This window comes from Cryptomeria japonica, chromosome 1, assembly GCF_030272615.1.
Source record: "Cryptomeria japonica chromosome 1, Sugi_1.0, whole genome shotgun sequence".
NCBI classification, from domain to species: domain Eukaryota; kingdom Viridiplantae; phylum Streptophyta; class Pinopsida; order Cupressales; family Cupressaceae; genus Cryptomeria; species Cryptomeria japonica.
In genome coordinates, this window is record NC_081405.1 from 58,471,414 (window position 1) to 58,498,770 (window position 27,357).

Here is a 27,357-nt window from a genome sequence, read left to right on the forward strand (position 1 = left end):
GTTGGAGTTGGCCCACAATCGACAAGAGATATCGAGCCTCTCACGTGTTTAATCAACCCTTGAAAGATTGCGCTCTCACTATGTTGGGGAGGCAGACATAAGTTCGTTGATCTCAATCCCTTCCAGATATTCTGGATACAAATTTAATCATAATAAACAGAAGTTTTCCACATGTCATGCATGGGGAATGAGTGTATTCATTGCTTTTATTTCTTTGGTCCCGCCCGTTTGTCACTTTCCGTCCCATATATGAAAAACTAAACGCCAAAAGATTCAATCTCGACTATTTAATGGCCCTCTAAATTCTTTTTAAATTGGTCGACACGCAATTGTTTTATGTGCGTAAAACAGAGGCGATGCCGATGCCCGGTTCGTTGCGTGCGTAGGTGAACAAGAAATCTTCTCTCTGCACGCCAACCGAATTTTAAGCCGCCCTTGGCCTGCAAATAGAAAGTTTTTAACTAATTTGGAATTGTCTGAACTTGAACTTTGACGGAAATTTTTGGTCAGTTTTATCTATATAAACAATAAACTCAGGTATTTCGATGACGGGGAAGCAGCCTTTATCGTTACAGGTGTTTTTGGATGTGGAAAGAGAGGGGTCAATGGGTAGAAGGCGAGAGGATAAGGTTGTTTACCCAACTACAGACAATGGTGAAGTTCAGCACCAGGATAGGCCGCATGCCATTTCATACATGGAAACTCCGAGCAAGAAATGGAAGACATGGATAATTCCTGCGTTTGTTGTGGCGAATTTTGTTGTGTTTATAGCGACAATGGCGGTGAATGATTGCCCTAAGAATTCAGAGGAACCTGGCAAATGTGTGCCCAAGTTTTTGGGCAGAATGTCGTTTCAGCCTCTCAAGCAGAATCCTCTCCTGGGGCCTTCGTCCTCCACGTAAGCTCTGCGTTCATACCCATTGTGATCTTTTCTTTTGTTTTTTGCAGCATTATGTGATTTTATTCAAAATGTGACCATGTCATCAATTTACAGATGCAAGAAAACGCATAGTTTGAATTAGAGTTCTTTTTATTGAAAATGTGTTTAGTGGATTCTCCTCGGGTGGTTTTGTAAATTGGGTTTTTGGATATGGTTAGATTTTCAGTCGGTATGGTAGTGGGTTCTTAGCTTAAACACTAACCCACATTTATTAAGACCTCCAAGTTTGGCCATGGAAGAATTCTCCAGCAATGTATATGAAATAATGAATTGGGATTTAAAGGTTAATAAAAAGAAATATACCAGCCCTACCAACAGTGAAAGCCAAACAGTCTCAACTCTGCATGCCCATCAAGACGCATTACCCTTCTCATTTGGACATCACATTTATCATACCCACTTCAAGAAAAGATAAATGTAATTAATGTGCGATGTGGATTGTCACACGCCCAAAATACACGCGCCTTTGTGTTTCATATGCTAGATCGGTGTCTTCTTGGCTGTGACCTAACGATATACCTTCTCATATACACATTGCATTCTCATATATGGCCATTTTTTTGTCCTCAAAAATAGCCATGTACCAGGAAAATACCTTTTTAATATGGTGCAGGGGATGCTTCACAACTGTGCCACTACTTCAATTTCTCACAGGGTGGCCCTTTAGCATGTTGATTTAGACTATACGAGTCATGCTTTATGCAAGGCTGGACTCTTAATCCTTACGGTGTTTATGTATGGAGGTGCCCTTAAGATGAAATCCATGTTCACCATAAATATGTTTCAACATACCGTTTCAATTTTGAACAATTACATTTTTATGATAATGAAAAGTCTATAGCATGTTCTAAATTCAGATGGTAACACACGCATGTTATACTTATCTCCATATTTTCTATCATCTAGCCATGTGCCAATTCTGGTTGTATCTTGCTTTTTTGCAGATTAGAAAAAATGGGAGGCCTTGATTGGATTGATGTCGTACAGAAGCATCAGGGATGGAGGCTCATCACGTGTATTTGGCTACATGCAGGAGTGGTTCATTTGCTTTCCAATATGCTTAGTCTTGTTTTCATTGGAATTCGTCTTGAGCAAGAGTTTGGCTTCTGTAAGTTCTAAAACGCATGCACTGTCATAGCATTCAATATTGTATTCAATATGCTTGGTCCTTGGTTAATGAATCTTAGCTATAATTTCCTTTATTCCAGTGATGGCGATCTTTGGTTTCTAATTGAAACTGTTTTTTTCTTTATGCAATCTATTTGCTTCACACAAGTTTTGTTGTTTTGTCTTATTTGAGTTGTTGGCCGATTCTGATTTTATTCCTTGAATTTATAATTTTTCTTAGTAATTCAGAACAATTCTGGTTGTATAATCGATCATATTTCTTGTTATTTGTATGTCGAAGAATATATTCAGCAGCTAATTGCCTTTCTACTTTCTGATTGTTACAGTTAAGATTGGCATGCTATACTTGCTTTCTGGATTTGGTGGCAGCTTGTTGTCAGCTTTATTTATCCAGAATAACATATCTGTTGGAGCATCGGGTGCTCTTTTTGGGTTACTAGGTGCTATGCTTTCAGAGCTTCTTACAAACTGGACAATCTATGCCAGTAAGGTTAGCAAAGTCTCAAGGCTTGATGGGCCCTTTTTATTGAAAACATATACATTTTACATTTCAGCATGTGCATGTTAAATAATGGTATATTCTCTAGGAAATCTGTGGTCTCTAACCAAGGTATACTTGAAAATTCCAATGTAGCTTGCAGCACTGGTAACACTTGTTCTCATCATTGTTGTCAACTTGGCTTTTGGGTTACTGCCACATGTAGATAATTTTGCACATCTTGGAGGATTTATGTCTGGGTTCCTTCTTGGATTCGTGTTTTTAATCCGGCCTCAGTTTGGATGGGTTAATCGTAAGAAGCTTCCTCTAGGATACGAATTGGATACATCAGTCAAACACAAACACAAGCCATATCAGTATGTATTGTGGCTGTCAGCACTAATTCTGATAACTATAGGGTGAGTTTTATCAGCAATTCTATATGTCAACTAATTGTGTTTTTTATTAGAAGAATATTTTACATTCTGATCTTCATTGTTATAATTGCATTTCATTTCCTTGTCATATCCACTGAGATTTTTAGAATGGTTCTCTAACTTAATTTTGATAGATTAAAGTGGAGAAATGACATGATGATTCTAAGTTAAAGTTTTCTAAGCTGCATCCCAATTTCTCTCTCTTTAAGTTATTAAAATCTCAGCAAATACGTTTATTCTATCATGTTTGTCTTGTGTAGCTTTAATGAGTTGTTTCAATGAATGTTATCTTGGTCTGTTAACTAGATATGCAGGAAAGAGTAATAGAAGGAAAACATTACTTGTAATTGCAATGTGTTGCATTAGTGTTGGCACTTTACAAATTGCACAACACAATACACTAGTTGGATTCTCCTTTTTCTATAATTGTAAACCTGATTTCCAATTTATCATTTAAAACAATTCAGCAGGAAAGGCTTGAATTTAGTATTATAGATTTCCATATATATCTATCATATTACCATTTTTAAACTTTTGCTGTATATGCAAATTAAATGATTATTATTTTGATAGGTTAAGGAAGGTTTTTTATAGGGCTCTCTCCCAAAAATTAAAAGTGTAATATATATAAGCTTGAAAAACTAGAAAGATCCAATATGGCCAGAAGTATACAAGAATCATGCCAGATCGTATGGACCAAGGAATGACCACAACAATTATAACAAGAAGACAACAACATCTAAACTGAACCAACCCCACAGGCCAAATCAGCAAAAGGGACCTGGAGTAGATTCCTTGGTTGGCACCTGAACACCAGAATCAAAGGTGGATCTGCGGACAATTTGGGGACAGGTCCCTTATGTGGTTGCCAGGGAATGGATTCTCAGTAAAATCCTTCCCTGTCACCTTGTTCTGTTGGCAAACAATTTGGAAGATATTATGACAGACTGTGTGGTATCTGGAGCTCACCTCCAGCAGATGGAGGATGTGGAACAGTTTCAATAAAATCTCACATTCCATTTCTAAGAAACATGCCGATTTGGCATACTACAGTTGAGATTTGGCCTTATATATGAATAATTTGTGGTTTGTAATTCTAGAGGGTTGTGTGGAAATTTGTAGTGTTATTTGGGGAGGCGTGCCCGTTTTTGAGATGTCATGGGGATGGGGGCATGCGTTGGTCAGGGATGGTGGTGAGCTGCAGATGGGATGATCAGCCATCCCCGGGATTGCCAGGGACGTCTGTGATGTCCATCGACCGACCTAGGGATGGCTGGCCGTCCCCCTTTTTCCAATGTGATTTAAAAAACACTCTCAAAATCACTTTAAAAAACTGTGAAGGAGATCTTTTCTCCTAAAATTTTGATCTTGTACATTCTTTGTTTTATTTCTGCAGAATTACACTGCATTTGTTGGTTACTGAAATAGATAAATCTCTTTTTTGAACTCTACACTATTCTGAGAGGATACTTTATTGGAGAAAAGCTCCATTGCTAGAATCGGCAACCTGCAATATAACCTTCACGGAGAGAGAAAAACATTTCACTAGGAAGATGAATTGTATTGAGATGAAGAATAATGTACAATGAGCCTACTTATAAAGCAAAAGGCCAGAGGTGAGAGAACACAAGATGTGGACATGTGTCTCAATCACATGTGAGGGCAGGTCAAAGTCCAGCTATTGACAACTACCCAGGTACAAATATAAATGCAAAATATTATATAATTATACCTAAGTAAACATAAGCATGAGTAAATAGGATAAATCCTAATTTACTCCAAAACCCCCCTTAAGTGCAACTTAGGGAGAAGATTATTACGCAATATGGGTCTTGGCTACAAAGCCATTTTAGGTACTCATGTACAATGCAATGAAAAAAAATCTCTCACAAACGGAGAAAAGGAGAAAACCACATGGGAGAAAAACTCCTCTCCAAAAGAGAGTAAAGAAACAACAAGATGATGCATGGAGGACTCATTCACATGCCCCACGAATTGCATACATCATGTATATATAATAAAAAATTACCACATAGGAAGGAAGAAGAGAGACATAATATCCCCCCCCCCCCCCCCCGCCACGTAATGAAGAAGCTCCAATGTTGATGAAGTATGCTTGGAAACAAAAGATGATCAAATGAGCAACGCATCTCCCCTTAGGAAGAAACAAGTCCATCAAATGATGAAGAAGCCACTCCATGTCCAATTGGAAGATGGAGAAAGTCTCAAAATAGAAGTCTTTGAAATCTGAGGAGGAGTCGCCAAGCATGAATAAGTCACCACATACTCATGATCAACTTCAGCGAAGAAATGTGACTAGGTAAGTGAAGGAAAAAACTCATCAATGTCAATCTCCAAAGACAATATATCAATAGTTGTGCTAAAAATGTCATCAAAGAGGAGAGAAATCCCCTCAAGTATATCTCCCAAACCAGCAAGATGGGACTCCACAAACAAGTCTGAAATACTTGTCAAATACTCATCCCACAAAGCAAGATCTAGAACACTATGATCAACCTGCTGAATAGAAGCAATCGCCAAATCTGGAAAAGTAGGTGCGGTAGGAGGAAGCTCAACACTAGTCTCAAGAACACCAAGGTTCAAATGACCAAACTTCTCCTCACAAACATGATTTACCCTTGGTGGAAGGGTATGAACATCATCCAAAGGAGCAAAATGAGAAAAGGAATACGATCGAGATGCATGATCAACCACCCTTGTAGCAATGATATCTCTAGTCTCCATATCTCTAACGTATACATGGTCAGGAGTGAACTCAACTATCTTACCTTGTGCACCATGGGTAATTTGATAGACTGAAAGAAGATTAGTAGTCAAGGAGGGTACATAAAAAACAATATTAAATGATTCGTCACCCATATTAATAGAACCTTTCCCACAAACCTTCATATTTGTATTGTTACCCATCAAAATGTTAGGTGAACTACAAGGCTCAAAAGAAGAAAACATATCCATAGAAGATGCTATATGATTTGATGCACCTGAATCAAGAAGCCATCTACCATTCTCAGGAATAGTGGAAGCTAAGAGTGCTTTACCTTTCCCAAAATTTCCAGCTCCTGATTGTGTGGATGAAGATAGAGAAGCTACCAATTGAGAAGCTGAAGAAGAAGATGGAGACACTATTGAGGTCTGCGAGATATGATGCTTTTGAAGAAGGTGTGAAAGCTCATCAATCTTCTTAGTATAACACTTATGTCCATCATGTCCTTGTCTTTTGCAATAAGCACATTTGCTCTTCTTTCTAGATGATTCCTCTTGAGAAGAGGCCTTGGACTCGGGAGTAGGCTGTGAAGGAGAATCCTTAACTCTCTCATTAGACTTAGAATCCTTATGCTGTTTCTTGTTTTTGCCACTTGAAGCCTTTAGATTTGGGTCCTTTGCAAGAAGTGCTTGAGACCTTGGAGGTGTCAATGTGCCCATTTGTGCTGCAAAACTATCAAGAGAAGGCATTTTGTGCGCACTACCTAGAGCATCCATAGTAGCGTAAAATGAGAAACAAATACGGAATAATCAAGACCTAGCTTAGAGAGAATATAAAGTATCAACTGCTCATCATCTTTTGTAACCCCACATTGAAATAACTGCTTTCGAAGAGAATTGAGCTTGGTGAAGAAGTCTTGGGTATTATCAAAATGTTGAGGATCATGTCTCACGAGTTCATTCTCTAATCGAAATTTCCTCATCTTAGATTCTCTAGGCTAGTCTAATAAATATCATTGGGGTGTGCACAAGATGCAACATGATATCAAAGATTAGGAGAAATGGACAAAAGAAGAGTATCAAGAGCTTCAGCTCTTCTATCAAACCATTTTTACTTTTCTACAGCACTTGTGGGTTCAAGATCCCAACCTAATGTGATACGCTTCAATTGCAATGTCAACAATAAAATCTCCATATCGGATTTCCACTTATGATAATTGTATGGAGTGAGAGGTTCTATCTTAGGCAAATATATGATAAAACAAGAGAACGCAGAAAATATTCTTCACAATACCAGCAAATAACTCCTTTGTTCACAAGAAATAGAGCAAAACTTATATGCAACTTCAATACAGTAGCAAACAGCAAAATATTGAAAAAATATCTCAACCACGACGAAGTTGGCGAAAAGAGCTTTTCGACGATATATGGTTGAAAAAAGTTGTGCAAGTTTGAAAAAAAAGGGCCTATAAGAAGGCTCTTTCAAGGCAATAAATCAGCATTAGGGGCTCACCATACGACAAGGAGGAACACTTCGGCAGCCAAACAATTGGACCCCTTAGGGCTGAGAGGCAATATTCATGGTGGGTTCCCTCACCATGGTAGCAAGTCAAGCATTCAGGTCGAACTACCAGCCGTATCACCAAGTCAACAGCCAAGTTACCACATTTCAAGCTTGAGTCAACACAGGTGCCAAGCCACGAGTACCAATGTCCACTGGCACGCGAGAGAGACTTAGCAAGGTGCATGAGCCTAGCTCACAATAAGTGAGTGTGTAAACGTTGCTTTTAAATAAATAAAAACTCCCAATGCTTCCGTAGTAAATCCTAATCGTTGTCGCTTCCAATGTGAGAAAGTGAGAGGCCCATGCGTAAGGAGACTTTAGCTGCTTGTGAATAGAAATACAAGCCCACACAAAGAATAAGCCCTCATAGTGAATAGGCAATGAAGGTAAGCTTGCGCAAACTCGAATAGAGGCCAATAGTAAAATGTGAAAAAGCTACTTGGCAAAAATCTATGAAACTTGACTACCACAGGAAGAAATTCCACACCTGATCGCATCAGGTAATGAATGGAATGCTTGTATACTTGTGCACAAAATAAATGACCACCGATGGTATAGAGATTGCTTCAACTCAGAAAATCAGCAACAGAAAATACTCTAAGCAGCAGCCAACCAATAGAGAAAAATGCTCCGATCAAACTCCATGGGCCTGTCAGTGAAATCACTGGGAAAAGAGAAACCCGAACTCAGCAAAAAAAAAAAAGACCATTCAAAGCCTCGATCTCAACAATTTTGCGGGCCTGGTCAAGGATATAGCAGTCGGGCTAATGAATATGTCATCTCACCAAACAAAATAAGCTCGCCTAAAAGCGCCTTCGGCCACAAACAAATATACACTGCCAATAGAATGCACAGGCAGATCAAGGTAACTATTGCGCCAAATAACCACTGTCCAAGTGAAGATAAAGCTACCGAATATTAAACCAGAGAGGAAAAAATCGATTTTGGGCCAAATGATAATTGCACAATAATCATTAAACAGATGCCCTCACTTGAAAGACAATCTGACCTCAAACAAATACTCTGGATGTTTGCTCTGATACCATGTTGGAGAAAAGATCCATTGCCAGAATCTGCAACCTGCAATATAACCTTCACGGAGAGAGAGATATTTCACCAGGAAGATGAATTGTATTGAAATGAAGAATAATGCACAATGAGCCTACTTATAAAGCAAAGGGCTAGAGGTGAGAGAACACAAGATGTTGATATGTGTCTCAATCACATGTGAGGGTCGGTAAAGTCCAGCTATCAACAACTACCCAGGTACAAATATTAATGCAAAATATTAATAATTATGCCTAGGCAAACTTAAGCATGAGTAAATAGGATAAATCCTAATTTACTCCAACATACTTCACATTTTACTGCATTGTGCTGGGAGAGGAAACTCTTATCTTTATTTCTCTAAGTAGTGTTAATTCATTTACTATGACTTCATGTTGAAATGTTTTAAGAATAATCTTTGTATGTATGTAAATATGCTTGTATATATCACTATTTGTAAGATTTTCATAGGTATTCAATAAAGGGAAACCTCCCCCAATAATAGACGCATGATTCAGTCCCACAATCTGCCCTCAATCAATTTATGCATACAAATTTTAGGGTTAACAGGTTGCATGCTGAATTTGTCCATTGAGAGCCGTACTCATCAAAACTAGATCAAGACGGTCAGTAAATTCAGCTTACCAAGCCACTACTCTCAATCTTCTACTCAAATTGAAGAAGTAGGAAACTTGAAGACACTTAGAAAACATTGCATGGCAATTCAACAGACAATAGAGATCCTAGAAGACACAAGTGCAAAATGGTTTAGGGATGATCTGGAAATCCAGTAGTTAAGGGAAACTGCTGAAAGAACACTCAACAAGGTGAGCTAGCATAACATAATAAACCCAAAGGATGCATGACAGTACGCTTTACTTTAGTTTGTGTCTGCCAATGCAAACCTGCCAACTGAAAAGCTGAACTGATTTATTTATTTGAAATTATTTCACGTACCTATAAAGTTCTTTATCATATAAAGAGTACAGGTCGTCTCTTTTGGCTTGGAATCTTTATGAGACCCTTTGGGGTGCCTTGGTTTGTGCTTCTCATCATTGTCCATTTTTTTTTGTCAAGATTGTAAGGCTATTTTTTAATATCACATGCATATTGACAATGAATTCTGAAAATAATTTGAATTAAGTTTTGAGTTTGACATTTGGCATTTGCTAACTTGTTTGACTTTGACTCTCATGTGAACTCTCAATTTAACACAAATGTTATGTATTAAGGTTCTATAATGTATATATGAATGTTTTATCAATGTTATCATAGGACTATTTAAATTTTCCCTATATATTTTAAATATTCTGTATTTTTTTATATAGCTGTCACCTTTGCCATTGCCCGCCGTCTCTAAAACTGGCTCAAAAAATTGAGGGCCCGAAACACGTCCCCCTGTCACCTGCCGTCCCCATCTTGGAAACTTGGGTAGCAAAGCTAAAACCTGATGAAACAGTGATCTGTAGACCTTTGAAGACTCCCTAACTTTCTGTTTTGTTATTAGAGTTATTTTCCAAAAAGGAAGCAGCACCTTTCAAAAAGGGTTCATTGGAGGACTTAAATACCACTCACACACCTGCCAGACCTGGGTTACCTTTAGAAGCACCATTGAAATTAAGTTTTTAAAAATCAACTCTAGAGGGGTCCAATAGGAAGTATTAAGCTTTAATGCATTAATGATTAACCCATTAATGTGGGATATGAAAATTAATCATTAATCCCATCAGAATCTACCAATCCATGTGTATTGATGTTTTTTTGGCTTGTTGAAGTTGTTACTAGTGAGGTATGTAAAAGGCTTTCTCTTGGGTTTTTAGCTGGTGCCTTGCATTTGGTCTCTATGTAATTGTTCTTTTGTGTCTTAACTTTTCTTGTACCTTTCCACATGCCTGGAGATAATTTAAGTTGGAAAATTAAGCATTGCTGTTCAGACTTATGTTATAGTCTCTTGTTTTAACTCTATGAGGATCACCATGTACTAGAAAATTAACTTGAGATGCTTTGATCTGGTGATAGAAAATGTAGTTTTCTGGTTGTAATGTTTGTTTTACACATGTTTTATACAGCTTCGTCATAGTAATAAAAGTCAATTAGTGGCCAAGTACTCCCAAGTTTTTGACCTAACTCTGGAAATTCGTAGTCATCTGTTTTCCAAGCTATTGCTTAAATATTTGCAAGTGCCAAGTCTTTTGTTACTCCTTACCTCATGAAGTTCTTCGTATGTTTGAGTTGCTTAAGTATGCCTCATATACGTTGTTTTAAAGACAATACTTGTATATTGATGATGTGCGGTATACTGCAATGGGTGTATTCCTAATTAATACATGTTTTCTGTTTATTTTGATATTATCTAGTGGATCTGTCACGGAATGAGATTTTTGTTTTAACTTGGCATAATTTATCAAAATATATGCTGATTAGAAGTCACACTCTTACTCTTTGGCTTTGTTGAATGGTTTTGGCTGTCATGTGCTGTCTTGTAGCTAAATATTAATGGTGTGAGGAATTATAGGCAAGAAATGCTAAAATAAATCTTTTGCTCAGTTTAGGCCTATAATTCCTCACACAATTACTGAAGCTTCAGCATTGCATTAGTTAGTAACTTGGTAATGGAGCTTTTGTTGTGTCGAATTGACTATACCCTGTTAGTAATATTGAGTTGGATTGGATAATCAGTGTAGTCATTATAGGTGGATTTCCTTGCAGAGAATTACATATTCCCCCTTAGCTTTCTACAATTGAGCTAGTTCATTAAATCATGATGGTCTATGTTCATCATGCAACTTGATTGCTTATCAATGTTATCATTGACTTGAATTTAATTTTTCTAGAAAGTTGGTATGCAAGAGACTGTCACCTGGTTTCCTTGTAATATTAAGAATTCTATTTGGAACTCAATCTTGTTGCTTTTCTTTGCAGATATGCTGTTGGTTTGGCCATGGTTTTGCGTGGTGTAAATGCAAATGATCATTGTGGTTGGTGCCACTATTTAAGTTGTGTGCCAACAAGCAAGTGGAGTTGCAAGGAGAAACCGGTTTATTGTTTGGTAATTAAAGTGCTCAAAGTTCTTTTAAGAGGCTAATATTGTCCTTGTGCATATTCAAAGTTGAAACTTTTGAATATATTTCACCTAGAGCATCATCTGTTTATTAATTACTATAATAGTTGACATGCTTACTTGTAATGATGCTTTCTTACAGTCTTCACAAAGCCAGACGGAATTGACTTTAACGTGCGAAAATGGTGGCAAAACAAAGATATTTCCTTTTGGTAATGCATCTGATGATAGAATAAGAGATCTATGTACACAACTCTGTGCCTAACTTAGCAGAGCCTCGTGTTACTTCCCATTGACGAGATATTCTTTGCAGACAATAAAGTGGTCCCAGAGCTGACAGATGATTATAATCTACTGGAATTCTTTGTGTATATTTTGTAGATCAAATTCATGAAATAACTGTAGATCTCTCTTGTATATCATTTTTGAAAATTCATTGGTAGCTGCTTCTCTACTTCTGACAAGTTTCGCGGCCAGCAAAAATGCACATTTTTTATGCGTGTTGTTTGCCATTTTCTACTTTACATCTTGCCTTCGGGTTCATGTGGGCAAAATTTTGCATGGGAAGGATTTGACCATGTATGATATTTAGATGTCACAAATTCTAGATTTGGTTACTGTACCATAATCCATTGGAAATTAGTGGCGGCCTCTGGAGACGTTCTTGGATATTTGTCAATAAGTCGCCCCCATGACTCATACTGGTTTCATTATTCATATGTACTGCTCAAATTATTTGATTCCAGGACAGTTGAAATGGTGTAAACATCATTCAGCCTCCACAAAAGATGATAAGTAAAAAATGATAAATAAATTTGATTTAATGTGGCCTAATTTAGAGAAGGTATCATCCTGAATTCATGTGTGTCTAGATGATTGGCTTCTTTAAGATTAGGTTTTTGTATTATGACCCCTGGGGTTAGCTCACTCAGTCTTGGCTGCCGCTTTAGGTAGCCCAGGTTGTGGGTTCAACTCCTGATTTGCCCATGGTGTGGATGAGGGTTTGTTTCACATCGCTTGAGAGGTTGAGGGTGGTGGGCTCACCCTGTCACCCTGTGAAGAGCTAAGTTCCAGGTCACTGGGCTTAACTCTTGATTCCGTTCGGTTAAAAACAATTTAAAAATAAGTTTTCTATTATACACTCTGCTATGGATTCTTGATATGTAGGTTTGAGAGCATTTTGAATTTTTTTTTTGGGAACAAAGCACAAACGTACAGTTTGTGAGATAGAACATCTGTTAAATCAGAAGGGAAAGCTACTCTATTATAAAAACAACTTAAAACTAGACTAAATTTTTATAATAGCTTGTTAACATGCAATGAGAAATTGACACATGCAACCTAAAATTTTCGATTCCCTGCAACTGATCTAAGCTGAAATAATATTCAACTCCGCATGTAACTATTGTTATAGTTCTATACAAATTGAAAAAACACACTGGACAAGCAGTGATCGATGAAAAGTATAGCTAACTTCCACAAAATTCCTCAAATCAGGGAGTTAGTCATAATGAAAAGCAAACACTAGTCGAATAAAAGATATATTCAATACAAATCCTGAATTTATCACCAACTCTAATTTATCTTGTCATATCTTCACCCATAATAACGAATAAATTTAAATAATTGAAATATTCTTAGTCCAACAGATGCTAAGTTGGATCACAAGTTTCCAAATATGGTGGATGTGAAGAGGATGTGGAGTTGGACTTCACGAGATGTTTATTCTTAAAGAGAGTGATATAAATAAGATTTCAAACTGTAATCCTCTACTCGCGCTTCATGTGAATTCTTCTCAGTCGGTGGGATGGTTGTCTACCCATACACATTTCCTTTATTATCCGTCCGCCCCTGTTTATCCCTTCGCCTTCTTGGTCAAACGGTTTTTGTAGCATAAACAAAATGCTGCCAAGATTAGCTAAGGCGATCGAACTACTTTCCTTGTTCTCATGACAAATTCTTATAACCAACCGGGAATGCCCTCTTAAGCATTTGTGATTCTTATAAGTTGAGCCTTCTTTGCCAAAACTCGTATATGCTGACTGAGTTGAGGTAGATTGAAGTGATGGAGAAAACAATGGAATAGGATGAGATGGAAGAGGGAATGAAGCAACAAGGTAAGGGGATGATGAGATTAAGGGCGAGGTGGGGTAGAAGGTGGTAGGTGTTAAGGAGATGGTACAAGGGGACGAGGTGATAGGACTGGTCGAGTAGGTGTTAGTTGTTTGAAAATGAGTACAGGGGATGGTAGTCTGACTGGTTTACTAGAAATGGTGGCATGAGAAATGACGGATTGCGTTACTAGCTAATTTGAGAAGCCAAATTTCAGGGAAGAGGATATTCCACCCTTTTCTTTGAAATAATTCGTTTCAATCATAGAGATGCTGACAACTTTACTTGATCATGCCATAGCTACTTTCTTTGCCAATTCAATTGATCTTTGTAGAACAAATTTGGTCCTTTGCTGTTGAGATAATTGTCTTATTGGAATAATTTATTGGAGACAGTGGCAAGGTTGTGTTTGATTTTTTTTAATAGGAGAGAGATTTTAGTTCTTGACAAAAATCCCATTCTCCCACTTCAAGATCATTGTAGTTTAATAAAATAGTCTTCATAATTTTGAACTCTTTGAGTTGGGAGAATGCCATTCTTGAAATAAATTATTTTCTCACTTCGAGATCATTATAGTTTAATACAATAATCCTCATAATGAGAAACACCCACATATGTATTGCCTAACCTTTCTTCTACTATGCCTTTTGGATTGAATTTGATATTATGGAAATTAAAAATAGACAACTTAAAAAAAATCTACATGGTCTAGTTCAAAAGAAAGCACATTCATTATTATGGATTGTGGAAACTTCATGAATTTGAATAGTCAAATTTTTAACTACACTTTCCTTACATCAAAGGAGTTTGTGTATTATTGTTAATTTAAAAAGGAAATTTTGCTTGATTCATTAATAGTTGGTGGTAGTGCTTTAAGAAAAATATTGATCACTTAAGATGCTTTGGGATAAATGGTTTCAATTCAAATTTAAATATTTTAAGATAAATAAATGTTGGGAATGGGATGAAACACTTTTCATTCTTGAATGATTTTTTATTTATGTTATCTAATATCTACTCTTCATATGCATCATTCATATTATTCTTACTAAGTTATTAATAAAAGTATCATTGACCAAAATTGATGATCACTAAAATCATCTTCCCATTCCCTATTCACTATTGGTAGAGACTTCAGTGTTTGTTAGGAGAATGAACAAACATGCTAGGAGAATGAACATGCATATTAGGCTTCAAAAATTAGTCAATCTATCAACAAAACTAACTATTATTAAGAAGCTAGAAATTGATACCCATTAAAGTCATCTTACTATTCTCTATTCAATATAGGTGGAGACTTTAATCGTTGTTAAGAGAATGAATAGATCACTTATACTTCACGTTTATTTTTAAAATTTGGATAAAATTGTTGGGTTGGGGGCTTGGTTTGATTGGCGAGACCTTCCTATGGCAGACACGAGGTCACAAGGTCCAGTTTGCATCTAACCCATGTGGTATTGGAGGGTGTGTCACGCAAGCATCATCGGTCACATTAAAAAGTTTAACTCAATGTACTAGAGTTTCAAGGGGGCTATTTGATTCTTGTAGTTAAAAAAATAAAAACCTGTTAAAAATAATGATTATAAATAGGAAATATTTTCTATAGCAAGTCAAATTATGATATTTCTATTAGGATTAAACCATGTAGTTTTCAAGTAAAACTCATTGACCTATTTTTCATTGTGAGAGTTGAGAAATACAACACCACAGAAGCACAAATGATCTTTGCAAGCTGAAATAAATCTATTACAAGGAGAAGCAAGGAAGCAATAATGAAAAACCAAATACACAAAAATATGCTAAAAAAGATGAGAGCTCAATATTCACCAAAATGTGTAATGTGATTAATGGAATAATACAAAAGAAAATAATTCAACCTCTAATAGGTCAAGAAACCCTAAAAGGGAAAACCCTAGGCTTGCACATAATAATTAATAAAAGAATTAATTATTATGCATCTAATGTTAGATTAAGTGTAAAAGAGATAAAAAGAACTTAAATAATTAAACAAATGTTGTTTAATTAATCAAGTAAAGACTCGATTACTCTAACACCCCCCCCCCCCCCCCCCCCCCTTAAGATAGACTTAGGGAGAAGGTAAAACCTAGAACAACTACTGAAAGCAGAAAAGATGGGTCTCGACAATAAGGCCTGATCAGGTACTCAAATACAACCAAATCTCTATAAACCAGAGAAATAGAGAACACCACTGAAGTAGGAAATAGCTGTACCGTCGAAGAGTGACTACTGATTTGAAGAACCTCCATTGAAATAGAACATGACTAGGTAGAGAAGACTGTAATCTGCATGAGTGCCCTCAAATGACACTACTCGAATCAGATGGCAAACAAAGGCAAACAACTGAACATGAAGATACAGATGGCATGAGAAACCAAAGCCTGAAGAGCTGATCAATCGAACCACAGAAGCATTAGAACCAACAGAACAAACCTCCCCATAATGCTAAAAAGGGAGAGGGATAGGTACACTGAAAATAATAGCCAACAAGAACTGCATGACGAAGAACCAGGAACATCGAAGGTGCAGAGAAAGTACATAGTGTCGTGGAAGGAACACTCACTTGACACACATCATGAGGCAAATGTCGTAGAAGGAACACTCATTGAACAAAGGTAGATGGCAAACAAAAGGCAAACATCAACCCCCCATGACATTTATAATGTAGTGCATGTACAATAAGGCACAAGATGTGCAAGATCCCAAGTAAACAATGCATGATAACATTTTATCTCAGTGTGTTTGCATAAATAAAATAGTACAATGATAAGAAGATTGGAAAAGGAAAGAACAGTCAAAACCGAGACATCCTAATCAAAGAAAGAGATCCCAGGACCTGAAACAACCAAGATATTTACCTGAGTGCTGAAAAGCAAAAAATTGAATAAAATATTTCTGGAGCAGAATCTGGAAAGAAAACTCATATAAATGGAAAGTACACAGAACAAGCTTTTCAAAAATATAAAGTTTTCAAAAAACGGAGTTCGGATGCTCATTCTATGGCCCCGAAAGTGCAGAAAAGAGACCCCACTTTGACTGGAAAAAAGTACAGTCAAACAAAAAAATTGGAAAAAAATTCCAATACCAGGAGGTCCGGCTCAGAACCAGCTTTCCGACGCCTATTCGTTTTCAAAAAAATGACTCTGTTTGCCCAAGTTATGACAAAAAATTCAACCCCCCCTTCAAAGGCAAGAGAGAAGGGCAATGGTGGATGTCTGGTGGTAGGGTCAGGCGGAGGTGGCTTGTGGGCGACGCTCTGGTGGTGGAGCGGCCATTGAGCGGTGGTTTCCGGCGGGCGTGGGAGGGAAAAGCGGTCGTGGGCGGAGCAGAGGCGGCTGCAGCGGGGGCCGGGAGGGGGTTGGCGGGTGGCAAGGCCGGGAGAGGCTGGCGGTAGTGGGGGTCGGCGGGGCCCGGTCTGACAGGGTCGGCGGGGTACGGGGACCTCTGCGCAACAAACCCCGAAAAACCTTTTTTTTTTTTTTTAATTTTTACAAAAAAACTTTTGCCCTCTTTTTTAATGATTTTTTTATTTTTGATTTTTTTTTGGAAAAAATTAAAAATTCGGCCTACATGCCGTAAAATTTGAATTTTTCTCGAACTACGTGTCAGGGTTGTACGACTTGGTATTGAAGAAAAAATACCCCCAGAGGCTCAGGAGTAAAAAATGGTCAAGTTTTATATGACCATAGGGGTTTTTGGGCCTTCTGAGCATGATGGTGAGGTTCGTTTAGGCCCAAAGTGCTCAAAAAAAGGGCCTATCCCTAGGTGCACAAAAAAAACTTTTGAAAAACCTCAGGTTTGCTTCCAATGCAAAATACTCAAAACAAGAACAGGTAGTTGTAGATCTGAAGCTTTGATACCATGTGAGAGTTGAGAAATACAACACCACAAGAGCCCAAATGATCTTTGCAAGCTGAAATAAACCTGTTACAAGGCGAAGCAAGGAAGCAATAATGAAAAACCAAATACACATAAATATGCTCAAAAAGATGAGAGCTCAATATTCACCAAAATGTGTAATGTGATTAATGAAATAATACAAAAGTAAAGAATTCAACCTCTAATAGGTCAAGAAACCTTAAAAGGGAAAACCCTAGGCTTGCACATAATAATTAATAAAAGAATTAATTATTATGCACCTAATGTTAGCTTAAGTGTAAAAGAGATAAAGGGAACTTAAATAATTAAACAAATGTTGTTTAATTAATCAAGTAAAGACCCGATTACTCTAACATTCATGAATAGTGGTTCACAAGAACCCATCTCTCTCCGAGAATGAATGTTACACTTAGTACTCATTGCATCTAGGTGAAGCATTGAACCTTCATAGGAGGTCACCCATCCCAGTACTATTCATGTGCTTGCAAACGGGGTTGCAAGCTAAGTGGGCTTATGTGCACTTGAGTTGGAGTCATATTGGTATGAATGACCTCCTAGAAAGCCCCAATGCTTCATTGAGTTTGAATCGAAAACTATGAAAATTGTGCAATTGAATCTTGATAGCAATATCATAAGAATGATTTTTTTCTTTATTTGATAAAATAAAATAGATTAAAAAATGGAAAAAATTATAGAATAAAAAATGCAAGAAGTATAATCATATAGATGTAGGCAATACAACTCAATAAGAACAAGAAAGAATAGCAGCAAAGAATATATTGCTCTGAAACCAAAAATTTAGAAGGAATGAGAACAACAACAACAAACATAAGATCAACCACCACAATAGGGAAACAATCTTCATAGCAACTATAAAACCAAAAATATAATTTGATGAAGTGTTATTGTAGAGTAAAAACATAAAACACTTCCAGACATACTTCATTTTCAAAGGCTTCATCCTTAATTCAAACAAAAGTCTAATTCAAGCGTAAAGCTTCATGCCTAGTGGACCATCAGATCAAATAAGACTGGCATTTCCCCTCGTAATATTTCTTCATGTTCAAAAATAAAGTTTGTCTACCTTTGTATTTAATATAAATAAGAGCACAAAGCTCATTTTAATGGATACAAATCTTATGTTTCTTAGTATTGTTTTTTTTTATAAATAGGTATTTCCATTCAAAAGATTTAAAGGTACATTATTCAGAAAAAAGATAGGAGGATCCAAGATCACTCCTTGAGAGTCACATGGGCAGAGCTCGGAAAAACAACATTAGACAGAGACATGGATAGGGCTCGGAAGAAAAAATACTAAAACCAGCCGCTAAGCAGTGGCCAATGGTGGCAGAAGAGGATCTTTGTCACCTTTATGACCCCATACATCAACGGGGTTGGGAGTGTCATTCGTAAGGGACCATCCCTCCTCAACAACATCTTCTTCTTTCTCAGTCTCCTTCCTGGCCAAAGATATGGCTAAAGATAGTCGTGGAAACCATTTGGATGAGTTCGACCAACTGATATCACTATTGGTGTTTGGCCAACCAATGCCACCACTAGTCAAGGGGCTTGTGCCTCCCGTGTTCCACCTAGAAGAAGAGCCATCATGAGGTAGAGAGGCAGAATGCCTATGCTAAAAGTCTCTTCTGCCACTAGAATGGTGGTGAGGGGCTTGGGAATGCGAAGTGTGCGAGTGGCATGTGGAGGAGCTACTACCGCGTTGCCTGCCATTGGGCAAAGACTGGTCACTAGAAGCAAAAGGGTCCAACGACACTTTGGCAACCGTAGAGGGTGCGTTTCTCCAATGCTACATAAGCTCCTGAAAGTGGGCCACCTCAAGTGTAACTTTGTTGGCTTGCACTTGAATTTGAAACAACATTGTTACAAATACAAGCTTTAGTAAACAAAGATACATGAATATCAAGAGAGCTATGAAAAAAATAAGAACATTCCTATCTTTCCACAAAGTGAATAGGATCTCCACCTTGAAAGCATGCCATATTTATGTGAATTTGAAGGGAAATTGGGAAAGATCGCCCAACAAGATCATATGCCAAGAAAAAGACTTAGGTCGAAAGGGTTGAAAAAAATCATGAATCCATGTCTAAAACTATTGGTCTCTTCTATAATACCAGAAGAGGTGAATAAAAGACTTAGGTTGCCCACAAAATAGGTAGCGAGGGTCTGGCACACCTAGATGCTGCAGGCAAGAGCCCAACGACAAGCCTTGAAAAAGAATACACCAAGCAAAATGAGCTAGCTTGGGCTCAACAATAGTAGATCAAATAGCGTGAAATCTGTGACGCCACGTAGATTGTGAGGATTGCAAATGCCATCAATGATTCAAGGTTGGAACCATAGGTAAATGTGGAACAAGCCAATGATAGCCCAACCCGGGCTTGTAGTTATAGAAGGAGGTTTTGGGAAACCACCGTGAATCCTTCCACCATGGTCTGATTGAGTGTGTGCCTAACTTGTGAAGCATATTCAAAGGTAGAGTCAACACGACAAGATTAAACATTTGTTGATTTGGCCGACTGAGGTGAAATTGGGCCTGCAAATCTTTATAAGAGTAGAGATTCATATTAGCTCTAGAAAAAAGATCTCGAGGAGTGCAAATGCCATACTTGTGAAAGTGTAGGGCACGAAATCCAAGAATGTGGACCAGAGGGAGCCCTTGAACCTAAATGAGGGGTGACCACCAAATATTGTGTTGATTGAAAGAAAGGTCATCTCTGAAACCAACCCCATCCTAGCGGAGCCAAGGCTTAACTTGACTTCCTAGGCCTGTTGAATGCTCTTAGCAACAAAAGTACCTTGAATATGCAAATCTCTTTCATTAAAAGAAAGGTTTGAAAACCAATCTCCTTCTCGGCCAACCTATGAGCTGGATAACCTGAAGAAATACAATGCGTGAGAAGAATTTTCTAGGCCTCGTTGCTAGAGATGACACAAATAACCCATTTGGCACACAAGGCAAGACCTTGTTTTTGGGTGGAGAGGAAACCAAGACCTCCAGACTCCTTCGGAGACAACAATGATCCTAGGCAACCTGGTGAAAACTATGGTGATCAACTTCTGAGACCCACAAAAAGTCTTAGAGGAGCTTTTCCAATTTGTTGTATGAAGCCTTTGAAGGTGCCCAATAAGAGGAGTAAAAAACATGAGTGACAACCAACACTTTAGAACATTTTTGGAATTTACTAGCCAACAAAAGTGGCTTGGTAATCCAGAAGGTATGCTTCTTCTCAATTTGGTCAAGAACCACATTCCAAAAGGTGCACAACGAATCCTTGAAAGGCAAATGATATCCATAGAAATCAAAAAATTTCCCCATTCTAAATCCATTTCCACCCATATTGGAGAATCCAAGGAGGAGTTGGGAGAAAAGATTGCATGTAACACTAGGTTTGTGCCATTGAATTGCCGAACTAGAAACCAAACAGAAGGTGTCAAGGTATTGAAGGGTTGCCTAGAGATTATGCTCATCTTCAATCAAGGTGAGAAAAGAATCATTTGTGAAATGACCATTGACAAGCTAAGAAGGTGACTCAGGTAAGGAAATGCCCTTGACTCGTCCAATGGAAATAGCAGAAGCAAGAAGGTAGCCAAATCCTCAGCAACCAAAACATACAGGGAAGGGGCCAAAGGGTAACCCTGGCAAATAGACCTAAATAGGCCAAAATCCAAAGACTACCACCCATTAATGATGATGCAAGCCAAAGCGTCTCCAAAAACCATTTGCACAGATTGAATGAAGCAGGGACCCAACACTAAAGCTTTGAGCATTGCAAGAATAAAGGGCCATTCAATGCGGTCATATGCCTTAGCAAAACCAATTCTAACAAAAATGACATTTTATTTAAAGCAGCGAGCCCATTCCATGCCTTCCCAAACAACAATGATGTTATCTAGGATAAACCTAGATTTAATGAAACTAGTTTGCTTGGGATGAACAATTTGCAGGAGAAGATGGCGAATCTTGAGGGCTAGGGCTCTGGCAATGATTTTATATGGGACATTGGGCAAAGTAATAGGATGCCAGTTGCAAATGCCTTTTAGGTTCCTTGCCTTGGGTATGAATTTAATGTTTCCCTCACTGATGAGCTGACCAAGAGATTGTGAATGAAAGGCTTTTAGGTAAACATTGTGTAGATCTAGTCCAACACATGGCCATAAGGCCTTATAGAACTTGCAAGGGAAGCCATCACAACCATGTGCTTTATCATCCACCATGGAAAACACAACCTCCTTGAGATCCTCAAGGGTAAGCATTTGATCAGAAAACATCTTTTGGGAATTAGAAAGTCGTGAAGGAACAACAAAGAGACATTCCCACAAGGCTTGATCTCTTTCAGGGGAATTTCTCTACGTTGTGAACACCTTCTCATAATGCTTGACAAAAGCTTGAAGAATATTTGGTAGCTCAAAGAGAAGCATTTGACCATCCTTGATGCTTTTGATGCCAGGTGAGGAATGAAGTTCCCTAAGAGCCAAGAAAAACTCTTAGATACACTATCCTCAACTTTAAGCCAGTGCAATCTTGCTTTAATTTGAGCTCCACATGCAACATAGATGTCAACAATCTTCTTCTGGTGGCATAGTTTAGCAACCCGAACCTGTAACTCAAAGCAAAAAGGGTTGGCTGCTAGAGCCTCTATGGTATTGCACAAATCCATGGTGGCTACCTCATAGGATCACCATCGATACATGGCTAGTTGCTTGGCATAAATGTGGAGAAAATGAGTCATGCATTGAATGACATCATTCCACCACACAAGCTAGCATGTAGGCTGAGTGGGTTGACTCTCAAGATTCCAAACCCTCTAGATGTGGGCCACCATGGGAAGGTGATTCAACAATGAAGTATTTTAAAAAGTTTTTGATGGTCGTACACAACCCACTTGCCATTCAATGGTGAACTTGATGGGATAGTGGTCTGACAAGGTTACCTCAAGGAGAGGTAAAACTGATAGATCTTGATTTTTCCCAAAAGAGAAAAAATATTGAGCTGAGATCATGTAACGATCAAGCCATTTGAAAATTCTATTAGAACCTACCCTATAGTTACTCCAAGTGTGCTAGACGCTATGAGGGTGATGACGGTTGGTATTAAGGTTGAAAATACCTAATTTATTACGCATATAAAACCATGGCTCTCTTTCACCAACCGTCTAATGAAAAGGTAAGAACCCTTCTTTATCGGAGGCCACCTCAACCATACTAAAATCACCATATAGAACCCAAGTGGTCGGTGGTAAAGAATCAGCTATCCACTGCCAAAGGTGAGATCTTTCAACAACATCATTGGGAGCATAAACATTAATGATCTTAAAGAAATGATTATCAACTGACTTGAGGACCCACACAAGCCACTGAGTGGGATCCGACCCATGAGCCACAATAGAGGAATGACAACGTGGTGATATGAGGGTAACAATACCTCTTCGATTAGCTTTATGTTTTGAAGAAAAAACTAGACCATGTAGCCAAATCACACGACATGCAACAACTAACATGAAAGATGCAATTTTAATCTCCTGAAGGCAAAAGACATCAATACTGGGAATTTTGTGTCGAGTGTCCCGCAATGAACACTTCCTAGTGAGTCCAATTAGACCTCGAACATTCCATGACATGAAATTCATGATTCAAAATATTGCATGTGATCCTTGTCCTCAAGAGAGGAGAAGTTATTCAACAAGAAATCAGAAGATGGCTGGAAGCTCTAGGGACTACCCTACATTTTTTTTAACCTCGTTGCCATCAGCTTCCTGCCATAAGGGTTGCAAGAGCGATGCAAACAAGACAACTGAGTTGACAAAACTGAGGTGGCTAGGTGAGGATTGCGAACCCACATAGGATGGAAAACACCCTCAACAGTCAAACTTTCCCCCTTAGAACCAGGGTTTGAAATAGCTTGCAACTATGGTTGAGTTGTGGGTTGCGACAACAACTGAGCTGGCTCTTGTGATTACAACTACATAATAGTAGAAGTAAACTGCTTCTAAGAAGCAGTCGAAGAACTATTTCCTTTGCAAACCATTGTAGTCCATCCATCCTCATTCTTAGCAACCTCAGAGGAGCATAGAGGGGTAGACTCCTTAGGTGGAGTTTAACCCTCGAGACAACCAAAAGATAATCCCTAATTTTATGCTCATAGGATTGGCATCAGTAGCATGTATTAGGAATATTCAAATAAAGCACTTGTTGAGAGTAGCATTGACCTCCTATCTGAATTCCAATAGTCTCCTTGAGGTCTCGAAACAAATCTACCTCCACAAAAAACCTGTTTTGGGGACGAGCATGAAAAAAGTGCTCAGGTTCCATGCAAAACACCTTGTCAATAGACTGAGTAGTGGTTTGCAAACACAACCAACATGGCAAGGGGAGATCAGATAACTCTATCCAAGCTGGTACCTTGAGCTTCTTGTCATATGAGACAGTGAAGTATCGTGATCATGGCTAAAAAACAAGAAAGGATGACCAAACAAACTAGAGCCCATAATGGAGGACACCCTCAACATAGGAGGGAATGAAAAAACGAAACAAAAAGACACTCTTGGTGAGATTTTGTATACCATCAAGATGGACCCCATGAGGGGCCCAGGCTTTGGCAACCCAATCATGCAGTTTGGTTTTAGGTGGAACCCTCCCCACATAGTAACCTATTAAGGTAAAATTTTCAACCCTTTCACATGCACTATCAAAGTCCTGGACATGCAAAATAACATCAGGGATACAAGAAGATGTACCTTGTGGAATACCTTTGGACAAACTTGTGAGGTCATTTGTTCGAGGGCGTTGTGGTTTCTCATCGCCAAAGCTCCAACACCAACATCAATTGTTGGGTTGAGGCTTGCCGAGGCCATTAAAAAGTTAAAAATCTCACAATAAATGTGGTAAGACAAGGGAAAAACACACTACGCAAATAGAACACTGAAGCCGCTAGTTTGCAAACCAGGACCCTTTAGTATTGTTTTATTTATTTAATTTTTTTAAATATTTGAAGTTTGATGTATTATGATATTTTATAAGGATTTAAAGGTATATTTTTTGAGTCAAATTTTTTTATTATATTTTTTTGGTAGTGGTTATAAATTTTGTTGTTTGTAAGTATGAATGATCATTTATATATCATTCATTGCATCTAGGTAACTTTCATAGAGATGAAGCATCCAGACTTTTTTTAATGTCATTCATTCGTACTAGTCCAACTCAAACATGCTTAACCATAAAGTTTCCTCCAAGTTCAAGCCCACTTAGATTAATTAACTTTTCATATTAGTTATGTGTGGGTGTTTGACTTGTTGATTAGCGTTAAATTTCTTAGTTCTCTATTTATTAGTTGTGCTTAAGTAATACTTATGTTTGAACAAATTGTGTGCTTAAGAAAATTAGAATATTGAGTTGAGAGGTCAATCTATTATGGCACATCACCTCCATTATGTTTATGTTATTTGAATCTAACCCTTTCAATTCAAATTAGTTATAGAATTTTCATTAGAATAGAAGGAATCAACCTACTCTAGAGGTTGTCTCATTCATATATATTGGACTTTTCATTTTTGTCAATATGATTGTATGTCCCAACAATTTCGCAACTCAAAAATTTATTGCATGCCTAGTGGGACAATGAGTTTTCAGTTTAAGTATCAAATACATTGTAAGTCAAGGCTCATGTTTTATATCTTAGTCTCAACAAATTAGAGAAAGATAGCTAATAACCTAAGGATTTTTTTTCTTGAGAATAAGAAAAGTGTTGCACAACTGAGAATTGTTGAAGGAGGGAAAACACACAACAACAACATTCTAGGTACAAAATTCTTAAGCTACTCAAAATTGCTAAAAGCATAGTGTGTTATTTAGTTAATCAGAAGTTGGAAAAGATTATAAAGGATCACAAAGATTTTGGTGTATTATTGGAATGTAAATCTAAGGAGAAAAAATCATTCACACTTAGAGATTTTGTTCTGGATAAGGAAGAACCCCATATTTTGTGGGAAGAATCACAAAAAGGTATGTGACTAGAAGATCTTCATAGCTGGTTCAATTCTTATAATTATTACCTACGAATTTAAGAGGAAGCTCCCATGTTAGAAAAATAAGCCCCTTGATCATAGAGTCCATTATTGCTCTCCAAGATAATCCTTACATCTAGTATTAACTATATGGAACTTCAAATATTCAAACCTTTTGTTGCATAAGATGTAGGTAGCCCACTTAAACTCATAGAAATGGAATGACATCCCTACATCAACCTTGAAAGGATCTCACCTATTGCATATAGATGAGGATTCTATCACTCCCATTAAACATATAGAAGACAATGCAAACATTTTTTTAGTCTATCATATTGTTGTGCAAGATGTAGCCCTTGTATATTTAGTCTATCAAACATAGTGTGTTATTTCGTTAATCGGAAGTTGGAAAAGATTATAAAGGATCACAAAGATTTTGGTGTAATCTTGGAATGTAAATCTAAGGAGAAAAAATCATTCACACTTAGAGATTTTGTTCTGGATAAGGAAGAACCCAATATTTTGTGGGAAGAATCACAAAAAGGTATGTGACTAGAAGATCTTCATAGCTGGTTCAATTCTTATAATTATTACCTATGAATTTAAGAGGAAGCTCCCATGTTAGAATAATAAGCCCCTTGATCATAGAGTCCATTATTGCTCTCCAAGATAATCCTTACATCTAGTATTAACTATATGGAACTTCAAATATTCAAACCTTTTGTTGCATAAGATGTAGGTAGCCCACTTAAATTCATAGAAATGGAATGACATCCCTACATCAACCTTGAAAGGATCTCACCTATTGCATATAGATGAGGATTCTATCACTCCCATTAAACATATAGAAGACAATGCAAACATTTTTTTAGTCTATCATATTGTTGTCCAAGATGTAGCCCTTACGTTGTTAGCAATGACCTTTAAAGGGCAATGTCTAAGTTCATTTGGGGTTTAAGTTCAAAATCAAATTGGAATAAGTTTAAAGGAAAATTTAAAATTCAAGAAAAGGGGATACTATTTGGCTCTAGTGAAACAACTGACCAATAATAAAAGAGCACCAATGGAGTAAATTCTGGACTTGAAAAAAAGATTCAAAAGAACATGTGAAATAATAATTGTAGAGGTTCAACCATCAAAGGGGTTGTGGTTAAATGACAAGGCCACATGGTTCTCCTAATGGAGACCCACATTTAAATTCCCCAAATGACATCTTAATGTTATCTCATAGTTGTAGTGATACCCCACAAAAGTTGGAGCAATATCCTCATAGACATTAGAGTTGTATCTCTATAGATGAAGCTAACGTGGAACACAATATCCCCACAAGTAATATAGGAAAATTTACTATGCATATTGGTGAATAAAGATGGAATATCCACACATGATGTGGAGCATTATATCCTTATAGGTGAAGGAGTTGGAGTGATAAGTAGTATGTGGAGTTTAGTCTTCTTGTAGATGGAATGATGGCTAGATCGATATCCCTATAGGCTAAAATGTAAGGTCCTATAATGAATCTAAAAAAGGTATTATTAGAGAGTGTGGGATTGTTGGAATCGTTTGCCATTACGTCAAAATCTCTAACTATCAATGTATGATACAAACGCCAGATTTAACCTGACCCACGGGAGGCGTTTAAGCCATGTCATGAGTCCCCAAGGAGGTGGTGACCACCAAGTCAACAATCTACCCCTCGACACCAGCTGAGCCTTCAACACCCACTAAAGGGAGACTTGACCTCATGACCCAAGGCTCTGATACCAATTGTTGGAATTGTTTGCCATTGCACCAAAAGCTTGAACTCTCAACAATCGATACAAACGCCAGATTTAACCCTCCCCGCAGGAGGCAGTTAAGCCATGTCACGAGTCCCCAAGGAGGTGCTGACTACCAAGTCATAAGGGACATGTTACTAAACCTTGACTAAGCAATCTAAAAAAGATAC

General features: G+C 37.7%; 1 protein-coding gene across 1 annotated transcript; it reads left to right on the plus strand.

The window, feature by feature from the left end:
- Positions 1-211: 211 nt before the first annotated feature.
- On the plus strand, positions 212-12,222 carry LOC131063209 (RHOMBOID-like protein 2). Its single transcript, XM_057996997.2, has 6 exons — positions 212-898; positions 1,885-2,048; positions 2,395-2,558; positions 2,703-2,965; positions 11,241-11,367; positions 11,522-12,222. The coding sequence occupies exons 1-6, from the start codon at positions 546-548 to the stop codon at positions 11,642-11,644; spliced, it is 1,194 nt and encodes a 397-aa protein (XP_057852980.1). The 5' UTR covers positions 212-545; the 3' UTR covers positions 11,645-12,222.
- The last annotated feature ends 15,135 nt before the right edge of the window (positions 12,223-27,357 follow it).